The sequence below is a fragment of the Ursus arctos genome, unplaced genomic scaffold (genome assembly GCF_023065955.2).
Source record: "Ursus arctos isolate Adak ecotype North America unplaced genomic scaffold, UrsArc2.0 scaffold_16, whole genome shotgun sequence".
Classification (NCBI taxonomy): domain Eukaryota; kingdom Metazoa; phylum Chordata; class Mammalia; order Carnivora; family Ursidae; genus Ursus; species Ursus arctos.
The window spans coordinates 51,560,901-51,588,184 of record NW_026622830.1 but is presented as its reverse complement, the minus strand read 5'-3'; the positions used below and the strand labels follow the sequence as shown (position 1 = coordinate 51,588,184).

Sequence of the window (27,284 nt, the reverse complement as noted above, 5' to 3'; positions counted from 1 at the left end):
AACCCAACCCTGGCCGCTAGGGACAGTCTCACCTGGGCGATATCAGGGCCAAAACACCCGCCTCCTCCCCATTTACCCTTGGTGTGTCCGCTTGACTTGGGGCAGAAAGAGAAGCGACAAGTAAAGGACCCAGTGTGGAGCCGGCCCTGCAGAAGGCTGTCCGGGCTCCCGACCCAGGCAGAAGCGGGCAGGGCGGGCACAGCGGAAGCTGAGCTGGCGGCAGCCCCCCAGCTCCTCAGCCAACCGTGGGTCTGCAGCAGTTCTGTGGTTTAAAAGTAGAGCCAACACCAAATGGGACATATAAACAGAGCAGTATGAGGCCACCCAGACGTCGTTCTCAGCCTGGTTAGATGCTCAGAAAGCCTTGGGGGTGGGGGTGGGCTCCATAATGAAAGAGGAACCTGGGGGGACCGGAGCCAGTTCAGAGAAGAGCCCAGAGAGGTTTAAGTTAGTCCTGTGGGCAAAGGAACACGAAGCTGGGGAAAGGCAGAGCGGACTGAGGAGCCAGAGTTCAGTTTAACAGTTATCTGTCGAAGGGTCTAGTACACAGTTGTTCGGTGCTACGTACTAGTTTGGGGGAGGAGGGGAGACTCGAAGCTCTGCCCTGGAGAACTTAGGATTTGGGGTAGAGATAAGTGCCGTGCACTTGCCGTGATCAGAATGAGCAGACAATACAGGATTCATGCTGAGCTGAGGGCTGCAAACAGTGATTTCTAGCAGCTCGCTGAAGGGAGTTTCATTCGGGCCAAACTGGTTAGGGAAGACTTTGGGGAGAAGATGGGATTGGAGCCAAGACTTAAGGAGAGGTAAGCTAAGATCCGACAGGGCAGAGTGCAATCCGAAGAGCATTCCAGGTAGAAGAAAGGGCACGAGCACGGGTGCAGAGGTGGAAATGATGATAGTGTATTCAGGGCGCAAAGGCCTGGCTGTGGGTGGCCCCAGTGTATTAGGTGGTGGCAGGACCCGTGCGGCTGCGGGGGCGGCCGAGGGGCCATGCCACACGGGACAGCATAGACTGAGGAGCGCAGAGAGTGAGAAAATCAGGTTTGGGCAACATGCAGGATCAGGGCTGGGAGAAGGAACAGAGAGCCAGTGGAGGAGATGGAAAGCGAGTGGCCCCAGAGACGCAGCAGACGAGGCAAGGAGCAGGCGGTTGCTAGTGCCACAGACGGCCAGCCCTGGGAACAAATGAAAGGAGACCTTCATGGGATGGGTGAGCCCCCAGTGAGCAGGTCCTGAGAAGAGGTGGAGGCAGGAGCCAGACTGACCAGACTTAGGAACAAGCAAATGGGAAGTATGGGGGCAAATCATGTCTGACCATGTTAGACCAGCTTGTTGGGGAAAGGACCAGAGCTAAACAAGTATTCAGTTATTTCATGGAAATACAGTTCCATGGAAAACAATTACGTCAGTTATTTAATGGAAAAGGGGGCCTGGTTATGTGTTTTTAGTCTCCAAAGGGAGAGGGTAAATTGGAGGAACTCCTTTGACTAACTCAGCAGTTATTGAGTGCCTGCTGTGTGCCAGGCGGCAACGGCTAAGAGCTGAGAGTACGGTGGCAAAAACAAAAGACACACACACACTCCGGTGGGGAGCATGTCAATGAATGAAGAAGCAACGTGAGTGTGGGGGATGACAAGTGCTGACGGGAAGTAACTGGGAGATATGCCAGAGGACCCAGGGAAGGCCTAAGGAGGGGGTGTTTCTGCTGAGCCCTGACAAATGAGATAGAGGGGGGCGCCTGGGGGGCTCAGTTGGCTAAGCCTCTGCCTTCGGCTCAGGTCATGATCCACCCCTGGGTCCTGGGATCGAGCCCCACATCAGGCTCTCCGCTCAGCGGGGAGTCTGCTCTTCCCTCTCCCTCTGTTCCTCCCCATTGCTCATGCTCACGCTCTTGGTCTCTTTCAAATAAATTTTTAAAAAATGAGACAGAGGTAGCCAGGGCAAGAAGCAGGGAGGGGGCATTCCTGGGAGAGGGAGCAGTGGGTGCCCAGGGCCTGAAGCAGAAAGGACTTGCCGTGTTTGAAGAACAGGGAGGCGGAAACGCTGGCAGGCAGAGGCCAGAGCATCTCGAGGCCTTGTGGTATAATGGGAAGTCCACTAAGGCCGGTTACACTGCGACGGCGTGATAAAATGAACTTCAGAAAGTCGCAGTGGCTGCCTTGAAGACAATGGGTCACGGTGGGGCAACCCCCTAGAAGACGAGCTGGGAGGCTACTGCAGGAGACCAGGCGAGAGTCAAGGTGGCTGGTTCAGGATGGTGCCAGGAAGGCGCAAATAGTCTCACTCATCGTGGACGATCTGCAGGATGGGCTTGGGGTTGGGAGTGGTTAGATTTGGGGACCTGGAGGGAGCGTGGTACACGGAGAGGTGGGGACGGAGGGTGCCCGTGGGGGTGGGCTGGGGTGGGTGGAGGGTGCAAGGGGCTAAGGCCCGAGTCGGCCACAGACACTGTTGTGGGTGTGACTTGGTCTGAGCCGAATTCTTCACTCTATCCAGCTCATTGTCCACGGCAGCTTCGGCCTGCCCCAGCTGCCCCGTTTCCACATCTTCTTCCTGGTCCCGGCACTCATCTATGGGGGACAAGCTGGTGAGCCTGAGCCGGAAGAAGGTGGAGATCAGCGTGGTGAAGGCCGAGCTGCTGCCTTCGGGCACCAGGCCTGCAGGCTGTCAGGGACCAGCTGGGTAGTGCTGAGAAAGCCCACAGGGCAGGGGCAGAGCCTGGACGTTGCAATCCGCTGGTCTGGCCCAGTGGAGTTGGCAGGGGCCTTGAGGCGGCAGCGATGAGGGAGCTAGCAAGCAAAGCTCTTGGCCGGGGGACCCGAGCCTCTCTCACAACAGAGGGAGGAGGAGCCCGGGCCAGGTTGCTCCTTTCCCTGCTGACCACCAGCACCAGCGCTGCATTGCCCCTCCGCAGGGTGGACATGGCCAGAGGGGAGTAATGCCTTCTGATGGGGAGAGGCCTTGGCATATTCCAGAAGGAGAGCTGAGGCTGCGGGGGCGGGGGGGGGGATCTTTCTGGAGGCCACAGGGTTGCTGGGTCCTGGATAGCAGCCTCCTGCCCACTTCCTTTCCTCAGGAGTGACCCACCTGCAGCTCCAGCGGCCCCAAGGCTTTGAGTACAAGTCGGGACAGTGGGTGCGGATCGCCTGCTTGGCTCTGGGGACCACTGAGTACCACCCCTTCACGCTGACTTCTGCACCCGATGAGGACACGCTCAGCCTGCACATCCGGGCAGCAGGGCCCTGGACCACTCGGCTCAGGGAGATCTACTCACCTCCAACGGGAGGTGGCTGTGCCAGATACCCGAAGGTGACCAGACATAGACCGGATGAGCTACCCGCCCCCACATCCCCTTAGCAGGCCTTGGCCCCGCAGCCCCGGGCTGCTCACTGTGTTCCTCCCCTCCCATCCAGAGACTGGCCATTCCAGGTAATGCTGCGGCACCCCCTCTCTCCTCACTCCATAAACATACCTGCCTTCCCTGCCTCCCATTTCTAGCTTCAGAGCTATTGTGGTGGCGGAGCTTAACTCAGACCCACTCCTTCTCCTGCAGCTGTACCTTGATGGACCATTTGGAGAGGGCCACCAGGAATGGCATAAGTTTGAGGTCTCAGTGCTGGTGGGAGGGGGCGTTGGAGTCACCCCCTTTGCCTCCATCCTCAAAGACCTGGTCTTCAAATCATCAGTCAGCTGCCAAGTGTTCTGTAAGAAGGTGAGTGCCCTCTCCTCCTTCTGACCCCTGGCCCCTGCTCCCTATCACTGTGTCCGTCTCTGCCTGTCTCTCCTGCCTCTGTTCTTGGCCTGACCCCAGAGGGGTCTGATATCCTCGGACCCTAAAGAACAGAGTTGGAGAGGGGTAAAGAAACCCAGTCTGTCGTACAGAGGAGGCCAGCCCCTGCAGGGAGCCTTGTCAGGTTGGGAGAAGGAAGGGAACACTTGGGGTGGGGCAGTGAAACCGGCTCTGCTTTCAAGAGGAAGAAGAGGGGAGGTGCCGAGGCAGGGCTGGTGGGCTGGGTTAGTTGCAGGAACACAGCCCAGGCCCTCAGGCCCCCTCTATCCCGGGTCCCTTCACCCCAGCCCGGACCTGGTAGCAGGCCCCTGCTTGTCTCTCTGGGCCTGGCAGGTGAGTCGGGGGCACAGGAACGCAGCAGGCAGAGGCCAAGCCCACGTACTGTCGGCATTCAGAGGGTGACAGGCAGCTCCCCCGCTCCTCTGTCCATGCCGGCTCTGCCTCTGCTTCTTAACCCACACGGCCCCACTTCAGCCTCTTCAGAAGCGGGAGGTCGGTCCCTCTATGGCAGCTTCTATCCTCCGGCTCTCTCTTTGAGCCCATTCCCATCTGCCCCGGGCAGCCAGCTGGGTCTTCCCTCAGGCTGTTCTGTGACATGCCCCTTAGTGGAACCCTATCCCTCTGGGCTGGGGTTGGTTGGGAGCCCAGCAGCCTGTGGAGGGCCCGTTGCAGGGAGTGGAACGGCAGGCTCCGTGTGAAAAAGCCGCTTCCCACCCCATCGGACCTTCAGCTCACTTGACAAGTGTCCTTTTTCATCACCCCAGGTTATCACTCCCTTCTCTCTCTCCATGCCTGGGGTAACTCCATCTCCCGCCCAGAGCCTGGCCCTGGGGCCCCCCACAACACTCCATTCCCCAGAGTGTCTGGGGAGAGGCACAAGCTGACGGAGACCGGCAGAGTTCTATTGCTGTGGGGATCCCTGGGATATAGGGAGCCTGAGCTTAGCCAGGTCCTGAACTCCCCTGTGTCCCCAGATCTACTTCATCTGGGTGACGAGAACCCAGCGGCAGTTTGAGCGGATGGCTGACATCATCCGAGAGGTGGAGGAGAATGACCGTCAGGACCTGGTGTCCGTGCACACCTACGTCACCCAGCTGGCTGAGAAGTTTGACCTCAGGACCACCATGCTGGTGGGTCAGGGACGGCCAGGCGGGGCGACTAGGTGGGTCGATGGGTTGGCTGGGTGAGGCTCAGATGGCCAGGGCAGGTGGGCGGACAGCCAGGTTCAGACGGCAGGAGGCACAGAGATGGTAGTCCCGATTTTCAGCCTCCAGCTCCCTCCCCACCCCATTCTCTGTCTCCTGGGCTGCAGGCTGGCTTGGGCTAGGCACGGACCCTGACTGTCCTTGGCCTGACCTGCCACTGTGCCCCCAGTACCTCTGTGAGCGGCACTTCCAGAAGGTGCTGAACCGGAGTCTGTTCACATCATGCACTTTGGCCGCCCCCCCTTCGAGCCCTTCTTCAAGTCCCTGCAGGAGGTGCACCCGCAGGTCAGTCCACCCCATATCAAGGTTCTCCTGGCCTTTATCACCTGAGGTCTAAGCAAACCTCCCAACCCAGCTCCAGGAGGGAAGGAACTGCTGATAAGAACTCATCACCCAAGAGATAAGTGGGGAGAATGGAATGGAAAAACAGTAGCGGTCACTCTGAGGGGCTCAGGGGGGAAGCAGCAACAGGGACTCGCCACTTCTAAAGCCATGGTGCCTGTCCAGAAGGAACAGCTCAGTTCATCCTTATGATAAACTCAAAGCTATTCTTACCATGAATACTGAGCCGGCCTCACCCGAGACGCTGATCTTTACCAGGAACACTGGGCTAGCCACTGCTCTGGTAAATAATGGCCTAGCCCTCAATGACACAGTAAGCTAGCCTTTAACCTGAACGCTGATTAACCCAGCCCCTGTCAGAAACACTGATCCTTTACCCCAAATGCCTTGGAGAGGGGGGAGGGCGGACCCACACAAAGCAAGTCTACCAAAGCTGAGCTAGACGCACACACCGAGCCAGCCCTCACCACACAGGGTGTGAAGCGAACCTTTATCAGAAACATGGAAGGAGTCCCCACCAAGGACTCTTGCCTGTCTTTCCATGAACACTGAGCTAGGCTTCACGTTTCCTTCCCCTAACAGGTCCGGAAGATTGGGGTGTTTAGCTGTGGCCCCCCTGGCATGACCAAGAATGTGGAAAAGGGCTGTCAGCTCATCAACGAGCAGGACCGGACTCACTCCTCCGACCATTATGAGAACTTCTAGGCCTCCTGGCCAGGCCAGGAGCTCTTCCCATTGCCCAGCTGAGCAGAGGTTTGGGCCCACACCTCGCTCTATATTTCCTATTTCTGACTCTCTGCCTCCTTCCCATTCCTACCTCTCATCCCTGGTCCAGGTGGCCATGGTCAGTCACCCCATACGGGTTCAGAGACCCCCAAGTGCAGACTGTCTCAGCTTGGAGAAGCGGGGGGCACTGTCTAGGAAACGGAGCCTGGGAGGTAGGAGAGCTCTTGTTACTTTGGGGCAAAGTGACACCTCTTCTTCCAAACTAAGAAAAAGCCTCAAAAGACTGGAGCTGAAAAGCCGTGTGTATGTGCACTAGGGGGCTGTGGGCCTAAGGACGGAGTGGGAGCACAGATGCTGGCATCTTGGAACTCCTCCCCCAAAGCCTCCCCCTCCTCTAGGCTCCCCACTGTCAAAAGGGCTGGCAAATGCCTTGGGGTGGGCTAGAGGCTGGGCCCACAGAGAGAAATCTACAGGAACCCCCTCAGCATCCTAGCCTAACAGCACAACTGATTTCTCCCCAGTTTTTAAACATGTGCTGTAGTCAGAATCTGGCCCAATATCTACGTCGTGCTCCTCAGGCCTTGTCTCTTCTTCCCACTGCAATAGTCTCCTTTACAAACAAACCACTTTTCTGCCCTCTGGTTTTCTTTATTCTGCCCCAGGATGGGGGTGGGCGCTGGCAAAGGAAGCTACTAACCAGCCAACTCACCCAGGCTGCTGCAGACAGTGTTCTGAACCTGCCAGCATCTACCGAATAAAGGAACCAGCCCAAGGCCGAGGGCTTTAGCTGGAGACCCCTTTCCCAGCTCAGGGGCACCCTTCCTGACCCAGGCCTCTCAGGGTGGCTCGTGTGGGGCTTCTCAAGCCTGACCAGGAAGGGCAGAGAGAGACGGGATGGGAGTTCTGGAGAAGGTGGGCAGGGCACAGAGTGCGGGTGTGCGTGGCAGGACAGAGCAGGAGCCAGAGTTGGCCTGGCTGGCTCCAGGACCTCTGAGCAACAGCAGTGGACCACCCGTGCCTCCAGGGGTCTTCCAGGTAAAGAGATGAAAGCACAAGGAGACGGATGAGCACATCACCTGAACACTCAGCCTGTTTTCTCATCTGGAAAGTGACTCATACCCTCCAAGGTATAGGGCAACCCTCTGAGGGAATTTCTAAAGCAGGGCCCAATTTCAAGTGAGCCTCTCGATTGTCCTCACCGAATTCTTACATTTGTCAGGTCACATATCCTCGATTTCGATGAAATAGCCGGGGATTAGAAAATCCGAACTCCCATGATTGACACTGCTCAGGTTCTGTAAAGAGGCCCTGGGACTGCGCTCCCAGAGCAGCGGATGTTTGTTCAGCCCCGCGGGGAGCCCCGTGGGGGCAGGAGGGCGGGCCTGGAGTGGGTCGACGGCAGTTGGGACCTGCGGCGCAGGGGGTATGCCCGGGGGCCGGGCGCACAGGCCTCGGCCGGTCCAGCCCTGGGTGCGGTGGGGCGTCTCCAGGGCCGGTCCGGTGTGGCCGGGCGCCCGCGACCCGCGGTTAGAGGCACGACCAGCAGGGGGCAGGCGCGGAGCGCCCCGCCAGGCTCGGCCGCGAGCCCGAAGCCCCGGCCGACGGGAGATCCGGGCCCAGACCTGCGGGCTGCACGTCTCCAGGGGGCGGACTCACGGTCGGGGGATGGGGGAGGCGCGGCAGGCCCCGCTTCCCCTGGGAAGAAAACGCGGTCGGCGCGCCAGCTTTCCCGCGTGTGCGGATGCGCGGCTTCCGCGTGGCAGGGCCGCCCGCCCCCCTCGCCTGGCGCGCTGCCTCTTCGTCTCTCGGCGGCTCCCCTCCTCCCAGACGCACGGCTGTTGGCAGGAAATTGGACGCGCTCGGGGGAGCGGCCGTCGTCGGCGCGGCGGGGAGGGGGCGCCGCGCGGCCGGTCGGCTCCGGGTGCCCCCAGCCCGGCGGGAGCGGAGGGGGATGTTTTGACATCTCGTCTAGGGAAGCAAAGTGCTTTTCACAGCCGGCTTGGGTCGCTCCAGAGCTGATTTATGAACAGAATCTGCGCTCGCTTCGCCGCTCCCTCCCCCGGCAGCCCGGGGGGGGGGGGGGGGGGCGGCGCTGGGGGCGCGGACGCGGCTGGGCCTGGCAGGACTGGGTTTATTTCTTGCATCTGGCCGGGAGCCGGGGCAGCCCGGGGACTGCGCAAGTTCCCTCCGGCCCGAGCCCTTCCCCTCCTCTCTCCACCCCCGAGGCCATCTCCGTCCTGGGGGGGGGGGGGGGTGTCTGCCTTCCCCAATCCCCGCACCAGACTCTGAACAGAGCCCGCCGGTGGTTTAGGGGTGGAGGCGGAGAGATGGCCAGGGCGCCCCGCACTGACCCAGGGGGAAGGCTGCCGTGGGGAAGGGGATCCCCGCCTGTGCCCTGGGGGCGGAAGCGGCGGGGAGCTGCGGATCTTAAACTCCTCCGGAGACCAGCGGCTCTGAAGGCCCCTTCATCCAGGGGCTATCCTCTCTCCCCAGGGATTCCTCTGTCCTCGCTCCAGACAACCTTTTACTCCGAGGCCCCAGAAGGCCTTCCCGTTTAGAATAAATTAAGGAATCTGCAGGTCCCACTCGATCTCTGGGAGAGGGGAAGAAAGACTTGACAGAACATGTCCCTGGGAAGGGCCAGCGCCCTCAGCCAGGGGATGGGCGCAGGCCTGGGTCCAGCTTTGTCACAGTGCCCGGGCCTCACATCTACAGAGTCCGAATGGCCACAGGATAGAGCAGGGACATGTGCTCGGCCCCCTTAATGGGCAGCTTGCGGCTGGTGTAGTGGTGCACGATTTCAGGGACGCTGCTGAAGGGTGGGCTGTTCTGGCCCAGCACGTACTTGTGTTCCTTGGTCCGGGACAGCTTCATGTGCATGAAGCCCTGACTGCTCCTGGGAAGAGGAGAGGAGACCCTGGTGAGTAGCGGCCCTCTCCAGTCCCCCTGCCCTCCCCCACGCCCGCAGCAAATGTGGCTGTTCTGAGCCAGCTGTGTGGGGAGGTGACTAGGGAAGGTGGAGGTCAGTCCAGAAAACAGAGAGGAGGCAGAGGGGATTTTGTGAGTAGGTAACCCTAGGCGTTGGCTTTGTGGTGAGGGCCCTGGGTGTGCCAAGAATGTGTGTGTAGTGAGTGTACAGGGCGTGTGCAGGTGGAAACTGGAGCGACCACCCTCCCTGCCCCAGACCCTGGGACCCGAGCACCGGTGCCCTCCAACCTGTGTGGCCAAAGCTGGTCTACCCTCTCCATCTCTGAGCTGTGGGGGATGACACCGGTGGGGGCTCCTAGTGACGCATGTGGAGACACAAACATCCTTGGCAGGACCGTGTGTGGACAGATGTGACAACCGAGCGAATCTTGGTTGAGGCTCTCTCTTGCAGAAACCAGGGGAGGGGGTGAGCTAGCTGCTCTGGAAGCCCACCCCAAATCCGGGGAGGCTCAACCGCCTTGTCCTGGGGATATCCCTTTACCCTCCTGCTAACTGGGCCTTGGGCCAAGCCCCCAGCTCCTCTGTCCCTGCAGCCTGGGATGCCATCACCGGTGAGGCTGTAACTCCATTCCCTCCCTCAGAGAGAAAGGCTCCACTGCCTCTCCCAGCTCCCTGACACGATCCAGGAAATCCACATCAGTGCCTGGCCCTGCCCTCAAGACAAGGACCCTGCTGCTCAGAGCTCTGGCCGGCTCCCAGCTGTCCGGGCACCCTGTCTTAGAGAGAAAGCATGGGGGTGGGGCCCGAGCAAGAACAGTGTCTGCCCAAGCTACCAGGCCTGGTCCACAGCAAGGAGGAAGCAGTGTTTGGGGGAGCCCTGAAGCCTGAATACTTGTCTCTCGGGGCCAGAGCCTACCTGGGGACAAGTGCAGGGCTCAGAAACTAGTATGGGAGGTAGGACCGGTGAGGGGGGCCCTCATATGAGGTGAGGCTGACAAACCTCATTTCCCTCCCCTGCCTGCGTACAAAGAGGCTTCTGACGGGACCCATTTCACTGGGCCCACAAGTGAAGATGGAGAGTGGATGACTGAAGAGAGGAAAGGGATGACAGGAAAAAAACAGTCCTTTATCACCCATGCTTCCAATTCCTTCTCCCTGCCCCAGGATACTGTGCCCTAAAGCCTGCTGGGGGCCCCAGGCTGGGTGTATGTGTGTATGGGCGGGGGTGGGGGGATGGGGGGGCATCCTTCTTCTGTAGGCCCGAGATAATGGCTGAGGCTGACAGTGACCACGCAGGCCCTGGGGAAGGGAGCTAAGGGCCTGAGGAAAATGTGCAGTCCCTGGGGGTGGTAGAGAGGGGAGGCAGTGAGCAGTCCCCCTCCCCTGTCTGCCCTATGCCATGGCCCAGGCCCAAAGCTGTGGGCAGCAGCTTGGGCCTTGCTTTCCCTCTCCCTCTCACAGTTTGGAGAAAACCCCCTAACCACAATCCACTTGGGATAATCACCTCTCCCCAAAACTACATTATATCTTCTCCTTGAGGGACAGATCTGGCCAAAAAGGGCAATAAAGTGGCAACAAGCCTCCATCTGGATAACTGACCTCCTGGGATAAAGTCCCAAGCAGAGTCATTGCCCAACCCTCAGGAGTCTGGGTGGGACTAGCTGGGCGGTAGGGCCAGAGCTGACATGGCTTCTGGAGGAAGCTGTTTAATCACCAGTGAAAGCCCTTCCATTACAGAGAGCAGAGAAACCTTAATTGTATTTCAGAGAAGCCATTTATATGCAAGCGAGGCTCTGGTGGACAGCTGCTGGTGGGGCTGGATCAGCCTGGGCCGAAGCAGCACCCAGGCCTGCCTCCCCTTTTACTCCCCAGGATAAGGCTGAGCCCCGCCCTGCTCCTTTCACAGAGCCAGACCCTTGCCGTCTCAGCCTTGGACTGTTCCAGACTTGAGGACTGGTGGAGCGATGCAATGGAATAGTGCGGTTCTTGTAGTCCGACTGAACTGAACTGGGTCCAAATCCTGCTTTTGGCACTTTGTTACCTGGTGGCCTTGAGCAAGTCACATACCTCTTTGTATTTCTTTCTGTCTATAAGAAAGAGATTCATCTTCCAGGTCGGCAGTTGGTTTGGAGACGGTGTATACACGGCTCAGCACACAGTAGGTGCTCTGTGACTCTTAACTGTTAAAGCAACACACATTCCTAGGGTTATATCAGATTTTTGACAGATGAACTTTTCCTAAATGCTCCTTTGATTTTATGACAATTGCAGAGTATGAGAGCTGCAAGAAACCTAAGAGGTACCCATCAATGCATTTTGCAAAGGGAGAAACCAAGGCCCAGAGAGATTCCATGATTTGCCTGGGGTCACAAAGCTAGTTTTATGAAACCCAAGAATAAAATTCAGGTTGTTTGACTCTAGACTGGCATTTTCCCATTATCTTTTAGTTGAAGTTCAATAATTATCCTCAAATGTCTGTTTAATAGTCCCACATTGCTGTATATTGCATTTGTTTGAAGTGGGGGTATACCTGTATTCTAATGCCCCTGAGAAATGTGGTAGGAGGTGGTACAGATGTCCCAGGAGTGATGGGGGCGATGCGAATGAACCCACCATCTGACAGGCTGCCATGTGGGGGGCAGGCTCTATCGGGCAGGACTCCTGGATACCGAGGGGAGGGCTGGCCATTCTGGTAGGAGGCCAGTACCTCTCTGTGTCTATCTACTCCCTAGGAGGAAGGCTGATGGGAAGGGAGCGCCCTGCCTCCCCCATCTTCCTGGATCCTTTAAAACTCAGTTATCAGCCACTAGCGCCCGGTCCTCCTGCCCACTTCTTCAGAGTGAACGATAGCTTTGTGTCCACTGCTCCACCCTCCTCCCAGGATCCAGCCTCCGCCTCCCCCTGCAGAGCCCCTCAGGCAAAGTTCCTATCTCCTTGCCGGTGCTTCAAGAACATCTGGACTGCCATTAGTAAAGATGAAGGTGATAATTTATTTAGCACTTAGCACCATGTTAAGTGCCTCCCATATATTATTTCATTGGATCCTTCCCTATAAGGTAGATATTATTATTCCCCTACTTTATAAGTAAGAAAACTGAGGCCCAGAGAGGTTCAGGGGGCCCCAGGGCACACAGCTGGTAAGTGACATAAACTTTGGAGCTGGACACTGTAGCTTGACTGTTTCCTCTAACGGACTCTGAGCTCCTTGAGGTCAGGGGAGGAGCCTCAGACTGCTCCAGGTCCCTAGGGCCCAGAGTCAGCAAAAGTTCCTGGGGATGGACTTCTCCCCAGCTTGGCTGGGCATGGGGGGAAGGTTGGAGTCTTCTCCTGTCCTGCTGGTTGTCTTCCCATGGATCCTCCTTGGTGCCATCCTCACAAGCCCATCCTGCCTACCGCAGGCCCACCCCGACTCACTTGAGGGACAGGGAGAAATCGTTCTTGCTGGTCTCGCTGTCGCACACCAGGTAGCTGGCCTCTTTGCACGTCCGGAGCACGTTCTCGGCATCTGTTCCACTGATGGCCCCGTGGTACCAGCTGAGGACAAGAGAGAGGAAGGGGGCATCTCTGCTGGGTCCCTCGCCGTCCTGGCCCACCCATTCTGGGTGTCCCCTGCAGGCAAGCCAGTGGCAGGAGGGGAAGGGAGGGGAGAGAGTCCCCAGCTGGACACAGACACTCACACCTGGTTTTCCAGAGGCAATGTTGGGTCTGTCCACTCCCCAAGGGGGCTGCTGGGCTCCACGTTTAGGGGCTTGACTGACTTGGGGTTCCCTGCAGAGAGTCGGGGAGGTAGCCGCCCCTTCTCCTCCCGGCCAGGTGACAGGCAGCTCTTCTCAGATCCTTCAAACTGGGCTGTGGGGAATATACCAGTCATAGACTCTGAGGACCCTAGAGATAGAGCCCTATAGAATAACCAGGGCTCCACCATTTTCTGCCAAAAGGGGTCAAAGGAATGTTCTGGAAGGGTGGGACATGCTCCTGGGCTTGACTGGCTGTGGGGGTGGGGCGCAGCCCTCCTAGGCCACACCGCGCCTACCAGTCCCTACGCTGTGGGAGGAGAGGGGAGAGAAGCAACATGAGAAACCACTTAAACTTCTCCCTCTGGAGCAGCTGCCTGCCTTCCCCTGTTCCATTCCCCCTCCGGGAGGCTTCAGCGCCGATAATATCATTTCTTTCGCCTCCTCAGAGTTCATGACCGTTCTCCATATCACCCTGCCAAGCCATTCTGTCGAAGTGACTTATGCATTTGAGAACAATTATCCGATTCCCCTTGGTGCCATCCTGACAGGCTCATCCTGCCCCAAGCCGCCGCCGGCCCGCCCCTCCCCCGCCCCCAGGGTTGCTGCCCACAGGCTCCCCGCCCCCACCGGAGACACCCAGCTGAGGCGGCTCTGCCCTCCCAGACCAGGGCAGGCCCACCACTGAGCCAGCACGAGGGAGGAAGCCAGTGGGTCACATGAGCACAGGCACCCACGGACAGGCGATGGAGACCCTCCTTCATCCTGCATTTACAAAGTAGCCCTCACACTCAGGCACAAATGTACAAAGAGGTGTTCACAAGCACTTGGCTGCCCGTTCTGTACCAAACTGACAGAGATGAAGTGTTCGGTGCTTCCTTTCTCCTCATTTGGGCTTTTTCTCTCCTTGTAGCACTTTCAGGACCTTCCTGTCTCTCAGTCACCAGATGCAAGGACCAGACCCGTCCCTTGCCCGAAGGGGTCAGACACTTCCTATGCTAGCATCACCCCCACCTCAAGAGTTACTTGCATTGCCAAAGGATTGGGTCAGGCAAAATACTCACAAAGAAGTGAATGTAAAATAGTGGATTTCTGTGGCATGGTGGGCAAGATATTTAGAAAGAGACTCCTTTAGAAGACACCTTCCCCACACCTTTGGGAGGAAGGAGGAATGTGTATTTTGTCCCTTCTTTCTTCCTCCAGGTTCTCCAAACCCTACCCCACTTCAGCTCTGCCAACCCAAGCCCACAGGGCCTGAGGTGTGAGAGGACATGTCACCCTGGCCAGAAGCTCCCACAGGACCCACCGCTGCCGTCCTCCAGGCTGGGCTCAGGGAGGGGTGAGGCTGGACCGGAGATGTCCCTGTCCCCGTCAGGCAGGGAGCAGCTTCTGTCCAGCTGTCCCACCGGCAGAGGCCAAGGTAGGTCTTTGATGACCTTAATGTCAACTGGAGCCAGTAGCAGGAGGGAGAAGAGACACAAACAGGGACAGAGAGAGAGACAGAGAGAGGCAGAGGTTGAGACACCAAAACCCAGAGCCAGGACACAGAATAGCCTAGAAAGGAGGAGGGTCAGAGCAGAGGCAGGGACGGGTTCTGAGGGGGGAGCAGGACTCTCGGAGGGTTGGATGGAGCCACAGTGACCACACCAGGCTGCGTAGTCGAAGGGGGGAGGCACAGGTAGCAAATAGCCGGAGGCAGAGTCTTGCCCTGCCAGCCGTGTGGGTCCCCTTCACTTGAACCCTCATAAGCCTCCAGGGCCCAAAAGGACCAGGAAAGGAGGAAACGAGGGACAACGAGCTGCCCTCGCCTCCCAGCACCACACCCAGGTTCCCACAGCCTCCTGGCACCCTCAGACTTGCCGCCCTTCCTCCTTTTCCCCACGGCCTGGGAAGCCATGGGCAGTGAGACGGACAGCCCAGCTCCAGGCTGTCATGAATACTCCGATGTGGGGGCAGATGTTTTATTGAAATTTACCCCCCACGCCCTCAATCCCGAGCCCTGACAATTAAGAGAGGGATGCCACTGGCGGCTGCAGGGCTGCTAACGAGGTTTCCTAATGACGAGCATAGATTTCCCCATTAAGCAATCCAAACAGTATTGATTCTGCAAGGAGACTTCTGGAGATAACGGTCCCACTCAATGGTGCATGCTTTACCGGAAACAAATCAGAAGCCTGTGGTTTCCTAGTCTGGCTGCCAGGGAGGGGAGGACAGGGCAGAGAGCTGAGTCCGGCTCCAGGATGAGCCCCGTGCCCAAGGAGGGGTGGGGGGCCCTGGGAGTGGGGGTGAAGTCGAATGGTATTTACATCCTTTATGTTCTCACCGAATCAAGAACCCAGGAGCTAAAGCACTCTCCAGGCTCTCCAGGCTGCAGCAGCACCCACTCAGACCACCAACACACACCTTTCCAGGTGGGACTCCAGGCCTGGGATAGGCGCTGGGGTGCTTGGTACAGGAGAAACCTAACCCTCATTCAACAAAGGGCATTTCTCACAGCCTCCCTCTCCCCACCAGTTCCTGCTCCTCCGAATTCCCCCCCCGGGGCACAGGCGTCCCTGGTCTGGCACAGTCTGCTACTGGGAGACACAGCTCTGTGATTCAGGGCTGGGTTCTCGAAAGGTTATACACACAGCCGTTTTCCTTGTCTGGGGTGTTCAATGCCTTCTTTTGTTAAATGTAAGTATTTAACATATGTCACAAGTTTTATCATTTTGTTTGGAATTTCTTTATTTTAAAATAGGCCCTGTCTCCCAAAAGACGGAAGTGGCCTAAGCCTCTTGGCCTCTGAGAGGTGGTGATGCAGGGAGACCCTTCATCCTCCTGTGCCCGTTCCCTGACCCTGCACACAGTGCCGCGCCCACACTGCCCAATTCACCAATCTCTGTGATGCGCTCAACCGTGCTTCCCTGGAGCCCAGCTGCTGGGCCTCCCCCAACCCCTGGGGTCCACTCCTTCCCTTCCCCTGGGCCTGGAGAGCTGTTTAGAGGCCCCAGCAGGCCCACCCTCCCCAGCCAGGGGCTTACCTGTAAAGGCTTTGGAAATCTGTTCCTTCTTCCACTCCCAGGGCTGGTCATACTCCTCAGGGGGCCTCTCGCCATCCTCTGGCAGCCGGGACTCCCGGGGCTAGGGGGCCCCCTCACCCTCTGGGGTGGTCCCCTCCTCCTCTGGCTCATAGGGCGTGTCATATAGAGGCAGGGGCTGAGCTGCCGTCTCCTTGGAGCTCTGGATCTCTGCCAGGGCAAGGTGGCGGGGAGGTATGAGAGCATCCCTGGCTGCCCTCCTCAGCTCCTCTGGCAGCGCCCTCAGCAACACACCAAGCCTCCTTCAGAAGAGATGCCACTGGCTTTGGGGACCCAATGGCCGGACATCTGGGGTCCCTTGCCCTTAAAACACCTCTGGGGTTCCAAAAGCATGGGATCCAATGGAGGCCGGGGCAGAGAAGCACCAGAGTGAAAGACAGAAAGAGATCCTTAGGTGGCCAGCAAGGGCTTAGGAAATGAGGCTTACACGTTTTGGAAACGGAGGCAGGGTCCTCTCCTAATCCACCTCCTTTTGGCTACACAGCTCCAGTTCTTCCTTTGCATCCCAAGCAGTATCACTTGACAATCCGAAAATCCTTCTTCGTTGCCCAGATACTCCTGATCACTCCCTCCTTGAAACTGTCCCCTCTGACAAGTCATTTTCGTGGTTGTCCTCTCCCATCACCCTTGGACTCTTCCCCTGGCCCCTCTCGGTCTCTGTTCCCCAGAACCAGGTCTTAATTTGCCCACATCCTTGCCCAGTCTCATGGCACCCTATACACTTCCGGTTACCATCAAGATCTTTCACTTTAATGTTTCAAACTTGCCACTTTCCCCAGAAGTTCTTCTAGTCAGTTCTGTGATTCCCTTTTTGGGATCGTTGATCCCAGTGAAAATCGAATAAAAGCTATGGGGCTACTCCCCAGAAAAATGTGCAAATTTCCATATACAGTTCCAGGGCATTCATGGGCCTCCAAGGGGTACACACCCCTCTGATCTAAATAGGGCAGTCTCCCTCCCACTTTCTCCTTCTCCGTCCACTACACTGCTCTCGTCGGTCCTGGCCCCCGTTCAGCGTCTAAATTCCACCTGTTCACCACCAGTACCCGATGACTCTTACCCTCGTCACTCCACGTCTAGATTACTACTAGGGTGAACCTCCACTCTCCCAGCTCACGTTTCCACGAGCTCCGTGGAAGAACACTCCTGACCGCTCTCTGGCCCCCACCCCTCTCCCAAGGAGGGAGAGCAGCTTATCTGATCACCCGTAGATGCTCGCTCTCTTTCTCAGCTCTGCCTTCTGGCTCTTTCTTCTCCTGGCCCCCGTGAGAGGGCTTACAGCTGTGCCTCATGGCCCAAGCCCGAGTGGGCAAGTTTAACTCTGTGAAGTATTAAGCAGCCCATTGTGGGAGACATAGCTAAGTCATGTTCTCCAATCTATTTTATCAGTAATAAAACTGACATTCTTGTCTTCATCAGTCTGTTACCTTGATTTGACTTCTCAATGATCTCCAAGCTCAGGAGGGGAAGAAAGCCATGTTAATTATTGCTCCCTTAAAGCCTCAGCAATTTCCACAACTGCTAACTCATCTTTCTGATGCCCAGTTCTTCTGGTCTGTGCTGTACACCGCAGCCTCAATAATCCCCTTAAAATGCCATATTTATCCTGTTTCTGTCTTGTTTGAGAATTCATATTAGTTTCCCTCCTCTTCTGGAGCAAGTCCAAATGCCTCGTTCCAGCCTTTGAGGCCCTTCACTGCCCCTGTGGCCCCTCTCATCTTGGCTCCTCAGTATGCCCAACACTAAAACTACCCCTGAGCAAACCTTCCTTTCATCCTGCCTTGGACTGACTCACCCCTGTCCTCCTCTCGGATCACCCCCATTCACTCTTTCCCTGGATCCTCTCTTGACCTCTGCTCTGCTCCCCAAGACCAGGTCTTATTCGTTGCTGTCTGCCCCCGCTCCTTGACAGGCTTGCCCTTCTCAAGCCATGTGGTTCCAATTGCCATAAAGATGTTTCACTCTGACATCACATCATCTCAAGTTCACCACCTTCCCTAAAGTTAGTGATTCTCTTTTTGGGTTCCATGACTCCCGGTCCAACCACTGTCCTGCCCTTCCTGACTGTCCTCACTCTATCTGCCTGATCTTTGGTGGCCTTCTCTACCACCTCACATCTCAGGCACCACAGGCCATCGCTCCTTCTCCAAGACGACTCTCTTGAAGGCAGTGGCCAAGGACCCAAGGGGGTCCACGGTGGACCCATGGTCTCCAAGGACCCAGTAAAGGGATCATGGAACCACTCTTAGTCTTGTGGGTCCCAGAGCCTGTTGTGCAAATACCCAGGCTTCAGAGAGCAATCCCCTAGCCTGACTCCATCACGCACCAGCCATCATCTTTTGGGCCTCATAGGGCTCCATGTAGCCATCATTTTCAGGGACCTTCTCTGGGGCTCCTGAAGCTCCTGCTGGGCCTTCGCCAGTCTCCTGAACATCAAATGGGTCCGCGTAGTCTTCGAGGATTGCCAACTGTGGGAAGACAGTGAGGAGAGCAGGCTTCAGACATCTGAGAGACAGCTCTGCTTCTCCCCAGGTGCTTTGTCCATGGGAGCGAGTCCTGGAGAGAATGTCTTAGACCCAGAGCCCGAGGTATCCAAGGGCAGGCTCTGAGCTTGGATGGGGACAAGCTCTGGGTCTTCCTCTGCAGAGTCCCCTACTAGGCTGCCAGCAGAGTGGCAGATCTACCTTTTCTGTCACTTTTGTGCCTCTGGGCCATCCCGTAGGTTAAATGGCCAGGATGAAGCTCCGAGCATTAAGGCCTGCCTCAGTCCGGGTCTAGGCAGGGCAATAGAGGTGTTTAACACCAGATGGTTCAACAGAAGGAATTAATTCAGAGAGCCAGTTACAAAGGTGTTGGAGGAATTCAAAGAACAAGTAGGGAATAGCAGGCAGCTCAGAGATTAACTCGGTCCATGCCCACAAGTTCAATCCCAGATGCTGAACAAAGAAAAATTTGCGGACCAGCGAGAAAAGAAAAGCCAACTACTCACTTTATGGCACAGTTCTGCTGGTTTATCCTGAGAACATTCATCAGCATGTCATATGTGTATTATTATATTCATTTTAAGGAAACGGAGGCTCAGGGCAGGTAGGGAACAACGTGCCCAAGACCGTTCCACGGAAGTGGAGGAACCCAATTGGAACTTGTGTCCTTTGTGCAATATTATGCTGCCAACCTGCCCCCAGTGGGGATCTTGGCCGTTCTGGGAGAGAGACCACCTTAGGACAGCCCTGAAGAAAGCCAGGGTTTGGGCTCTGCTGAAATCCCCTGGTTCCTGGAGGACAAGAACAGGAAAGGCGTAGCCTTGACCCTCCACATCCCACACTGCCCCTTTCTCCCTCACAAGTGGTTCATGACCAACCCTCCGTCCCTGCTCCAGTCAAGGCAGAGCGAACTCTAAGCCACACGCCCTGAGGAAGAGCTCAAGGTGCTCAGGGCGGGGTGCAGCTGAGGACAATAGAGCTTTTCTCCAAGCTGGGCACAGGCTTCTCGAAGGGGGGAGGCTGAGGTGGAGACAGAGCCCAGCCCACCCAGGGCTGCCAGCACCTCGGGGGAAGCACCGCACACTGAGTTGACAGGCATTGACAGGAGGTGGCTCCAGGGCCTGTGGCATGAGGAGGGGTCACTCCTGCCTCTTCTCCATCCTTGGTGGAGGCTTTGGGTCTGGGCCAGATCAGGATTGTGGGAGCCAATTGAGCAGGGAGGCTATGGGGACTGATTGCCTGCCCACCACAGAGACTCCTCCTGCATGTTTTTTTTTTTTTAAAGATTTTATTTATTTATTCGATAGAGATAGAGACAGCCAGCGAGAGAGGGAACACAAGCAGGGGGAGTGGGAGAGGAAGAAGCAGGCTCATAGCGGAGGAGCCTGACGTGGGGCTCGATCCCATAACGCCGGGATCACGCCCTGAGCCGAAGGCAGACGCTTAACCGCTATGCCACCCAGGAGCCCCTCCTGCATGTTTTTTGAGCCCCCCGCCGCCTGTGCTGGGCCTGGGAGGGGTCACAGGGATGGGGGGCACTGAGTCCCGGGAAGCTGCTCAGTGAGAAGTGCCTGGCCCAAGCCCCAGTCCCCCCAACTCTACAGAGCCCCCCCTCCCCCAGCCCTTCCCTGACCAAGCCAGTGCCCTTCCCACTGGAGTCCTGGGCTGGACTTGAGCTGTGACCCCTCCCAGGCCCAGCACGGGCCTCCCTGGGGCTAGCCCACGGTGCCTGTAGGCAACCAGGCAGCAGCTCTGTGGGCAGCTCAATGGCTCCTCTGTTCCATCCCTGACTCCACACCCTGCTCCAGGAAACCCTAGCCCCCCGCCCTAGGCGGGTCACCCAGAGGAGCCACCCACGGGGCCGGGAGTCCGGAGCAGAAGCAGAAACACCTGCTGGAAGGTTGGCAAGAAGGGCACCCACCCTGGGCACATAGGATCCCTGTCAGAGGCCAGGGCTGCCTTCCCAGTGGTTTCCAGGTCACGTGAGGAGGTGAAACTGCTCTGTGGGGGAAAGCTGCTTCTGCAGGCTTCTGACACCTTTGCTCTACCCTGACTTATTTTGTTGATGGGACCTTTACCTGACCGCTGTACTCACTGTGGTATACCACATCCGTCACAGGGCCTGGCACAGGGTAGGCGCTCAGTGCACATTTACTCGATGCTCCAAAGGTCTCCCTCTCCTCAGACTCTATCTTCTGGAGTGACACAGACTCTCAGATCCCCATTCGCCCCCACTCTGACCACTCTGACAGACCAGGAGCTGCTGTGGGAGCAGGCTGTCAGGAGAACCAACATTTGAATGGGGAGCAAAGCCTCTGGTTCAAGAGCAAAAAGGAAGAACTGGCAGGAAAGGCCCCTAAAACCAGAGCTAATATTTAGGCAAACCCTCTGGTAGACAGAATGCTACTGAAAGGCTGAAATACTTCCAAACTAGTAGGCAAGTAGCTGCTGCTCAGAGGTCCCCTTGTCCCCACACCTCCTGCCAACCAGATCCCCTCCCTCCTGCCGTCTAGCAGGCTCCAGACCAGGCTCTTGTGCCTGTTCCAATTGGGCAGTGCCCCTCCCAGAGCCGCTGTCCTGCTTGGCTCTCCTTCCTGCCTCAGCCTCTCCTGAGATAGCTGGCAGGCCCACCATCTGGCGTGACCTTCCGCTCTGCAGCTGGACCCTGCTAGGAGTTCCTGACCCCACCCATGGGGCTTGCCAGTCCAAGGGGAGCTAGGAGGGGGCACATGCCACAGGATTTGGGCTCTGCAAGGTCCCCAAAGTCTACCCCTCCCCCTTTCCTCCATGTCTTCAGTTGACATCTGGAAGCCTCTGGTTTTTCTCCTGTAGAATATCTCATAGGATTGGGAAGAGGACAGTGAGTGTAAAAGTCCTTAGTTTGGAGACTAGAATGGAGTCAGTGCTCGATAGATGTTAGCCCTGCTGCTGATCTCTTCTATTCAGACACTAAAGCCCAGAGTTTAGGTGCTCGACAGGGTACACAGACGGCATCAGTAGAGACAAGACTGCGACCCAGGTCTCCTGACTCTCAGTGCCTTGCTGCAGATTTTCCAGACAACTTGGGAAATGTAGCATCTTCTCTCCTCTACTCGTAGATTTAAAATACACTTCAGCATGTTAAAGGCTCTGAGCAATTGTGTAGCAAAGAGAGCTGTCTAATTTTGTTTAACTCGGCATTTCTCCAAAGTATTTAACCGTGAAATCCTTTCTCTGCTGAAAGTCTGTCAGTTTTGGAAATGGTATACTATTTACCTTCCCCAAGATCAAGCTTTTTGCACCCTCTGTTCCCACTTCCTGCAACGCCCTTCCCAATTTTATCTGCCATGGAAACTCCTTCACATGAAACAAATTTGTTATCATCTTTTTCTAAGTACGAAGAAATGTCATGCTTGTAAGACATTTGAACATCACAGACACACAATGGACGTCAACAACCCTTTTAAGGTGTGTCTGGGGCCACCTCAGGCCTGGGTGGCTAGTGCTGGCCTTCAGGTTCAGGAAATGGTGAACTCAGCACGGGATGCACTCTTCATTCCTTCTCTGAGTCTCCTTCCCGTGCTCGGTGAACACTTCCCATCTCCTGTCTGCAGGGCTCCCCGAAGGTGCCACGGTCCCATGGCATGGTGTCGGCAGCCAGTCTGCCATCAGGCTACCTGGCTGTGAACCTCAGCTCTCCTACTGGCTAGCTGTGAAACCATGTGATCCAACACTCCTGTGCTTCAGTCTCCCTATATCACCTGGGGATAATAACAGAATCTTCCTCATAGGGTTGTCAGAAGCTACTGGGCTAAAACATATCGGCTGCTTCAAAATGGTACCAGGCACACGGTAGGTATTAGGTAATTGTCTGCCATTATATCATTAAAGATGAAAAGACCAAATTTCTGGGTCCTCCAGGAGCTCACAGTGACAGCCACAAAGCAAACTCCAAAAGAGTGAGGTACCTTGAGGTGCTGTGAAGCCCCGGGGCTGCGCCCCAGACTCTGGAGGAAACGCAGGCTCACTGCATGCAGGGACTGGGCTCCCCCTCTGCTCTCGCATGACTAGCGTCCCGCTGGTTCTGCGGGGAGGGCAAGCTGGAGGGGGCAACAGCTACCCTTCCAAGCCCCAGGCCCCAGCCAGCTGCTCCCACCCATGTTCCCCAGCGCCCTAGCCGTTCCCAGCTTCCAACAGGTGGAGTTCCAGGGCTGACTGAGGTGTCACTGAGTCACTGACCAAGCCAACAAGCTGCAAATGCCTTCCCGAAAGAGTGCCACAGCATGAGGAGGCAGCAGTGGGAGGAGTGGACGGGCCTGCCATAAAATCCCCTGGTAGCGCAGGCCTCAGCAGTAGCCCCCCAACCCCAGCAAAGCACCAATGGCAGCAAAGATGGCCAGCCCAGGCCCCAAAGGGTTAAGAGATCTAACCAGTCCGCAAAGGTCCGGGACCCTTCTCTTTTCCTCCCTCTGCCTCCCTCGGAGGACATGTGCAAAATAAACAGATCAGAACTCCAGACTCAGTGGAAGTTATAAGAAGAAAAAGCAAGAACAACAAACTCAAAAAAGGCAAGGACCAGGTCTTCTAGGTGGTGGGTCCCTTTGAGCACCCAGGCCAGTGTCACTTAATGCTATAGAAATCCTGGCACGATCCTGCAGCAGCAGCCCCTACTCGCCCTCCTGACCCTGAGGCAGAGATGTCTGGTTTGACTTCAGACACCCTCAACGTTTCCTTCCCTTTCCTCTTTCTACCTGTCTTTCACTTGTTTCCAAATTTGGGCCTGGAGGATCCAAGTCCACGTGGACGCCATGTATGAGGTGTATCTATTTTTTAAAATTCTTGATATTTTGGGCCCTGTGAACCCCTGTGAGAATCTGGGAGCTCTGAGTCTTTTCCCAGAAAAATGCTCATGCACCCAAATATTTGCACACAATTTCTGGAGCTTCATGAACCCCAGAAGCCTCTCCATGAGCTAAGAACAAGAGCCCTAGTTTCAGTGCATCCAGGGTGCCTGTCTTATTGTTCACATCATCTCTTTCTCTGCCTCTCTGTCACACACACACACACACACACACACACACACACACACACACACACACACATGCGCGCACACACATCTTGGCAGGATAGAGGCAAAGGACACACTGTGCAGATGGTCACAGGCAGCTCAAAGCTTCATCCAATTAGGGCCCCTTCCCCGTCCCTCTTTCCTAATTAGATCAGGTGTTTCCTGTTGAAGATCTGAGAAAAGGGAGCAAAGAAAGGAAGGCTCCGTTCTCTCACCCCTCTGCCCAAAGTGTGGCCTGGAGGCCAGACAGGGCCCAGCACCGTGAAGGAGTTCTTCCTATGGCCAGATGGCGAGGCCCTGCCTGCCTGGTTCAGGGTGTGGCTCCTGCTGCTCCCACACCTGCCCTGCCAGTCCTGCCCAGATGGCCACCCTTGCCCCCTTGCCAAATGCAGCAGTGGGTCTCAGGGAGGGCCAGTAGCCAGAGCCCTGCATGGGGAGGTCCTCTCAGGGCCCTGTCTAAATCCCCATTCTTTCCTGCCCGCCACATTCACTTTCCACAGGGCTCATTTCTCCTCAATCTTCTCATCACAGAAGTATTTCCACCCATTTCATCAAACCTCACGACCCAGGCCCTCTCACAGGGTTCTGACCCACCCACCAGCTACTGGGCTCCAGAAGAAGAAGAAGGAAAGTGGGCCAGCCTAAGGCACATCCTGGTCTACAGTCCCTATCTCACCTCAGGAAGTGACCCCACAGCAAAAAGCCAAGAAGACCCGCATGGCTGAGAGGAGAGGAACAGAGAATCAGGACAAAACACTGCACAGAAGAGAAACTCCAGCTCAGTGGGCCAGCTCACCACTCAGGCACAGCAACTTGGGTTTAGGATAAGGGGCTAAGGTACCTAGCCTGGACTCTTCCTAAGGGAAGACTCTGGGATCCCCCAAACTCTGCTCCTAAACGAGAGGAGCTGCTCTCAATGGTGGGAGGCTCCAGGTCAGGGCCCGCAGAGACCATGTCCCTGCCCCTGAGCCAGTCTGATGGCGTCCTGGATGCTTCTCATCACACCCACTGAAGAAACCACAGATTGTGTAGCTCCTGGGAGATCCTGCTGGATTTCATTCCTGTCCCTGCAGCTGACAAAGGAGTCAGACACCTCTTGGCCCCTAAGGTCTGAACAGCCCACAGATCACAGAGCTGACCCAGGCTGAGGCGTGGATGCCCTCGGTGAGAAGAGGCTGTGGATCACCCACGGCCGTGTGGGTGCAGCCCCTTCCTTGGGAGTCTCTGTGGGGAAATGTACAAAAGGGAGCTGTGGTTTAAGGGAGTCTCTGACCTTCGGGTCACCCTAGCAATGGACAGTCACCATTCAACGGACGTAGTTCACTCACCCCTTTCTGTGCTAAGCATGTCAGGCACTTGGGAAATACAGACATGAGGAGGACAATGGTCCTTGTCCTAGAGGAGCCCATGGCTTGGGGGGCAGCCTGTTAGGCCATTCCAAGACTGCAGAGAGGAAGGCCAGGGATAGCTCAGGCCCATGTGCCAATGGGCAGTGGTCAGGGAGAGGACACTAACTGGTCAATAGTAAGCACAAGGCCTGATAATGCTCCCTCTGCCTCACTGTCGCCACCACCATCACATCACCCAACAGTGCTGAGTGGGCGGCCGGCGCCAGAGCGCCCACGTGGCCAGTGAAGGGGGGCCCAGCTTGGATGTTATCCCGCCCCCTCCCTTGATAAAGCAACTTCGTGCAGGTCACAGTCTGACTAGTTTTACGCAGCAGCCCCACTGGGATGGTAGTAGAGACTTATAAACTGGAGACACGGAGAGTTTACACATCTCAAGTGCTTAAGGCATCCTAGCTTTTTCCTGCTGCCCATGGGATGGGTGCCTGTCAAGTCATGCCTCTGGGGTTCCCTTGGGGTCACCCACCCCAACATCGAGGCCTCAGAAAACACATCCCCTCACTTCCCTGAGACGTGAAGCACAGAAGCAGTCTTTTAGGCACTCTGTAGGGCCAAAAGTGTTTCAGAATTTAAATAGTTCAGACGTTGGAAGTGTAAAACTGTACATCGACCAAAAGTGACATATCTATCACCCCTGGCAGGGTCTGAGGCCATAGCCCCTAAGCTGACAGTTTAAAATTCCTTCACCTCCACCTTGAACACAAGTTTGCCCCAACACTACAAAAACTTTGGTTCTCAGACCATATCAGATTTCAAATTGCAGGCACAGGATTATGGAGCTCTTCGAAGTCCCACCCACCCAAATCCTATCACCTCACGGCCCACTGCCTGCCCTTCCTCTGACTTCGGAAGGACTAATGGCGCTCAGTCTATAACAGAAAGTATAGCACCTGATAATACTCTGTCTTGCGTTGTTCTCATTGTTTTTCGTGCCTTCATTTCATTTTTTTATAATAATATTTTTTATTATGTTAGTCACCATACAGTACATCCCTGGTTTTTGATGCAAAGTTCGATGATTCATTAGTTGCGCATAACACCCAGTGCACCATGCAATACGTGCCCTTCTTACTACCCATCACCAGTCTATCCCATTCCCCCACCCCCCTCCCCTCTGTAGCCCTCAGTTTGTTTCTCAGAGTCCATAGTCTCTTATGCTTCATTCCCCCTTCTGATTACCCCCCTTTCTTTATCCCTTTCTTCTCCTACCGATCTTCCTAGTTCTTATGTTCCATAGATGAGTGATACCATGTGACAATTGTCTTTCTCTGCTTGACTTATTTCACTTAGCATTATCTCCTCCAGTGCCGTCCATGTTGCAGCAAATGTTGAGAAATCGTTCTTTCTGATAGCTGAGTAATATTCCATTGTATATATGGACCACCTCTTCTTAATGCAGTCATCTGTTGAAGGGCATCTCGGCTCCTTCCACGATTTAGCTATCATGGACAATGCTGCTATGAACATTGGGGTCCATATGGCCCTTCTCCTCACTACGTCTGTATCTTTGGGGTAGATAACCAGTAGTGCAATGGCTGGATCATAGGGTAGCTCAATTTTTATGCCTTCATTTCAATTGTAAATTACTGTGAAAGCAGAAATCCTGTTTTGTGCAGCATGCTGCATTTGTTAGGACTCTCTTGGTTTTAGGAAAATGGATTCATTTCAACTTTTTGAAAATGGAAGTAGAGTTGATATACACTTTATGTTAGTTTCAGGTGTATAACATAGTGATTGGACGAGTCTATACATTATGCTATGCTCACAAGTGTAGCTACCATCTGTCACCATACGATGCTATCACAATACCATTGACTATATTCCCTATGCTGTACTTTTAATCCCTGTGACTTGTTCATCCCATAACTGGAAGCCTATACTCTCCTTCACTCGTTTTGCCCATCCCCCAACCCCCTCCCCTCTGGCAGCCACTGGTTTCTATTTATGGTTCTGTTTCTGCACTTTTGCTTGTTTGTTTTACTTGTTAGATTCCACATATAGGTGAAATTGTATTTGGCTTTTAAAAACTGAAGTTTTGGTCTCATAACTGAATAAGTGTAGGAATAGCCTCTGATTCAGGTCCAGCTGGATCCAGGGGCTCTATTATTCCATCAGGATTCCATCTTACTGTCCTTTCTGTGTCTCTCGGCACTACTTCTTTGTATCATTCTTGACCAGGCTTTCTCTATGTGGTCGCCCCTAGACACTGGAGGTTTACAACACCTAGCTGAGCCATCCCCAGGGAGAGACAGCTTCTGTGTCCTGATGCTTTCACAAAAAACTCCCATTGATCACTCCCATTGGCCAGCTTGGTCCTAAAGCAATCTCCATAGCCAAGAGTGATGGTGTTCTCCTTGACCAAACATGGATCCCTGTTTCCCCATGGAACAAGGGCTTTCAGGCATTGTTGGTAGAACGCAAAGTGGTACAGTCTCCAGGAAGGGGCAATTACATATGCATTTTCCCTTTTACCCAGAAATCCCACCTCTGGGAAGCTGAACCATCGATGCAGTGGCAAACAAATGAATATGTGTGCCCAA

The 27,284-nt window shown here is 55.6% G+C and overlaps 2 protein-coding genes across 3 annotated transcripts in view; one reads left to right on the top strand and one right to left on the bottom strand.

Moving 5' to 3' along the window:
* The window catches only part of LOC125281384 (dual oxidase 1-like), a 280,501-nt gene extending 274,926 nt beyond the window's left edge, over positions 1-5,575 (top strand). Inside the window, 7 exon segments of the mRNA XM_057313040.1 lie at positions 2,500-2,576; positions 2,578-2,651; positions 3,080-3,312; positions 3,557-3,715; positions 4,768-4,923; positions 5,168-5,219; positions 5,222-5,575. Coding sequence (XP_057169023.1) covers positions 2,500-2,576; positions 2,578-2,651; positions 3,080-3,312; positions 3,557-3,715; positions 4,768-4,923; positions 5,168-5,219; positions 5,222-5,328 — 858 coding nt within the window. The 3' untranslated portion in view covers positions 5,329-5,575.
* A 2,736-nt stretch (positions 5,576-8,311) lies between these two features.
* The window catches only part of LOC125281367 (ral guanine nucleotide dissociation stimulator-like), a 50,010-nt gene continuing 31,037 nt past the window's right edge, over positions 8,312-27,284 (bottom strand). Inside the window, exons 3-7 of one of the 2 annotated variants that reach the window (XR_008959499.1) lie at positions 18,135-18,276; positions 12,672-12,843; positions 12,409-12,528; positions 11,062-11,174; positions 8,312-8,962 (exon numbers count right to left, since the gene is read on the bottom strand). The gene's annotated coding sequence lies outside the window, so the exon portion shown is untranslated. Of the gene's footprint in view, positions 8,963-11,061; positions 11,175-12,408; positions 12,529-12,671; positions 12,844-15,964; positions 16,124-18,134; positions 18,277-27,284 lie in introns of those variants that run through there. The other variant, XR_008959500.1, reaches the window with a different exon arrangement.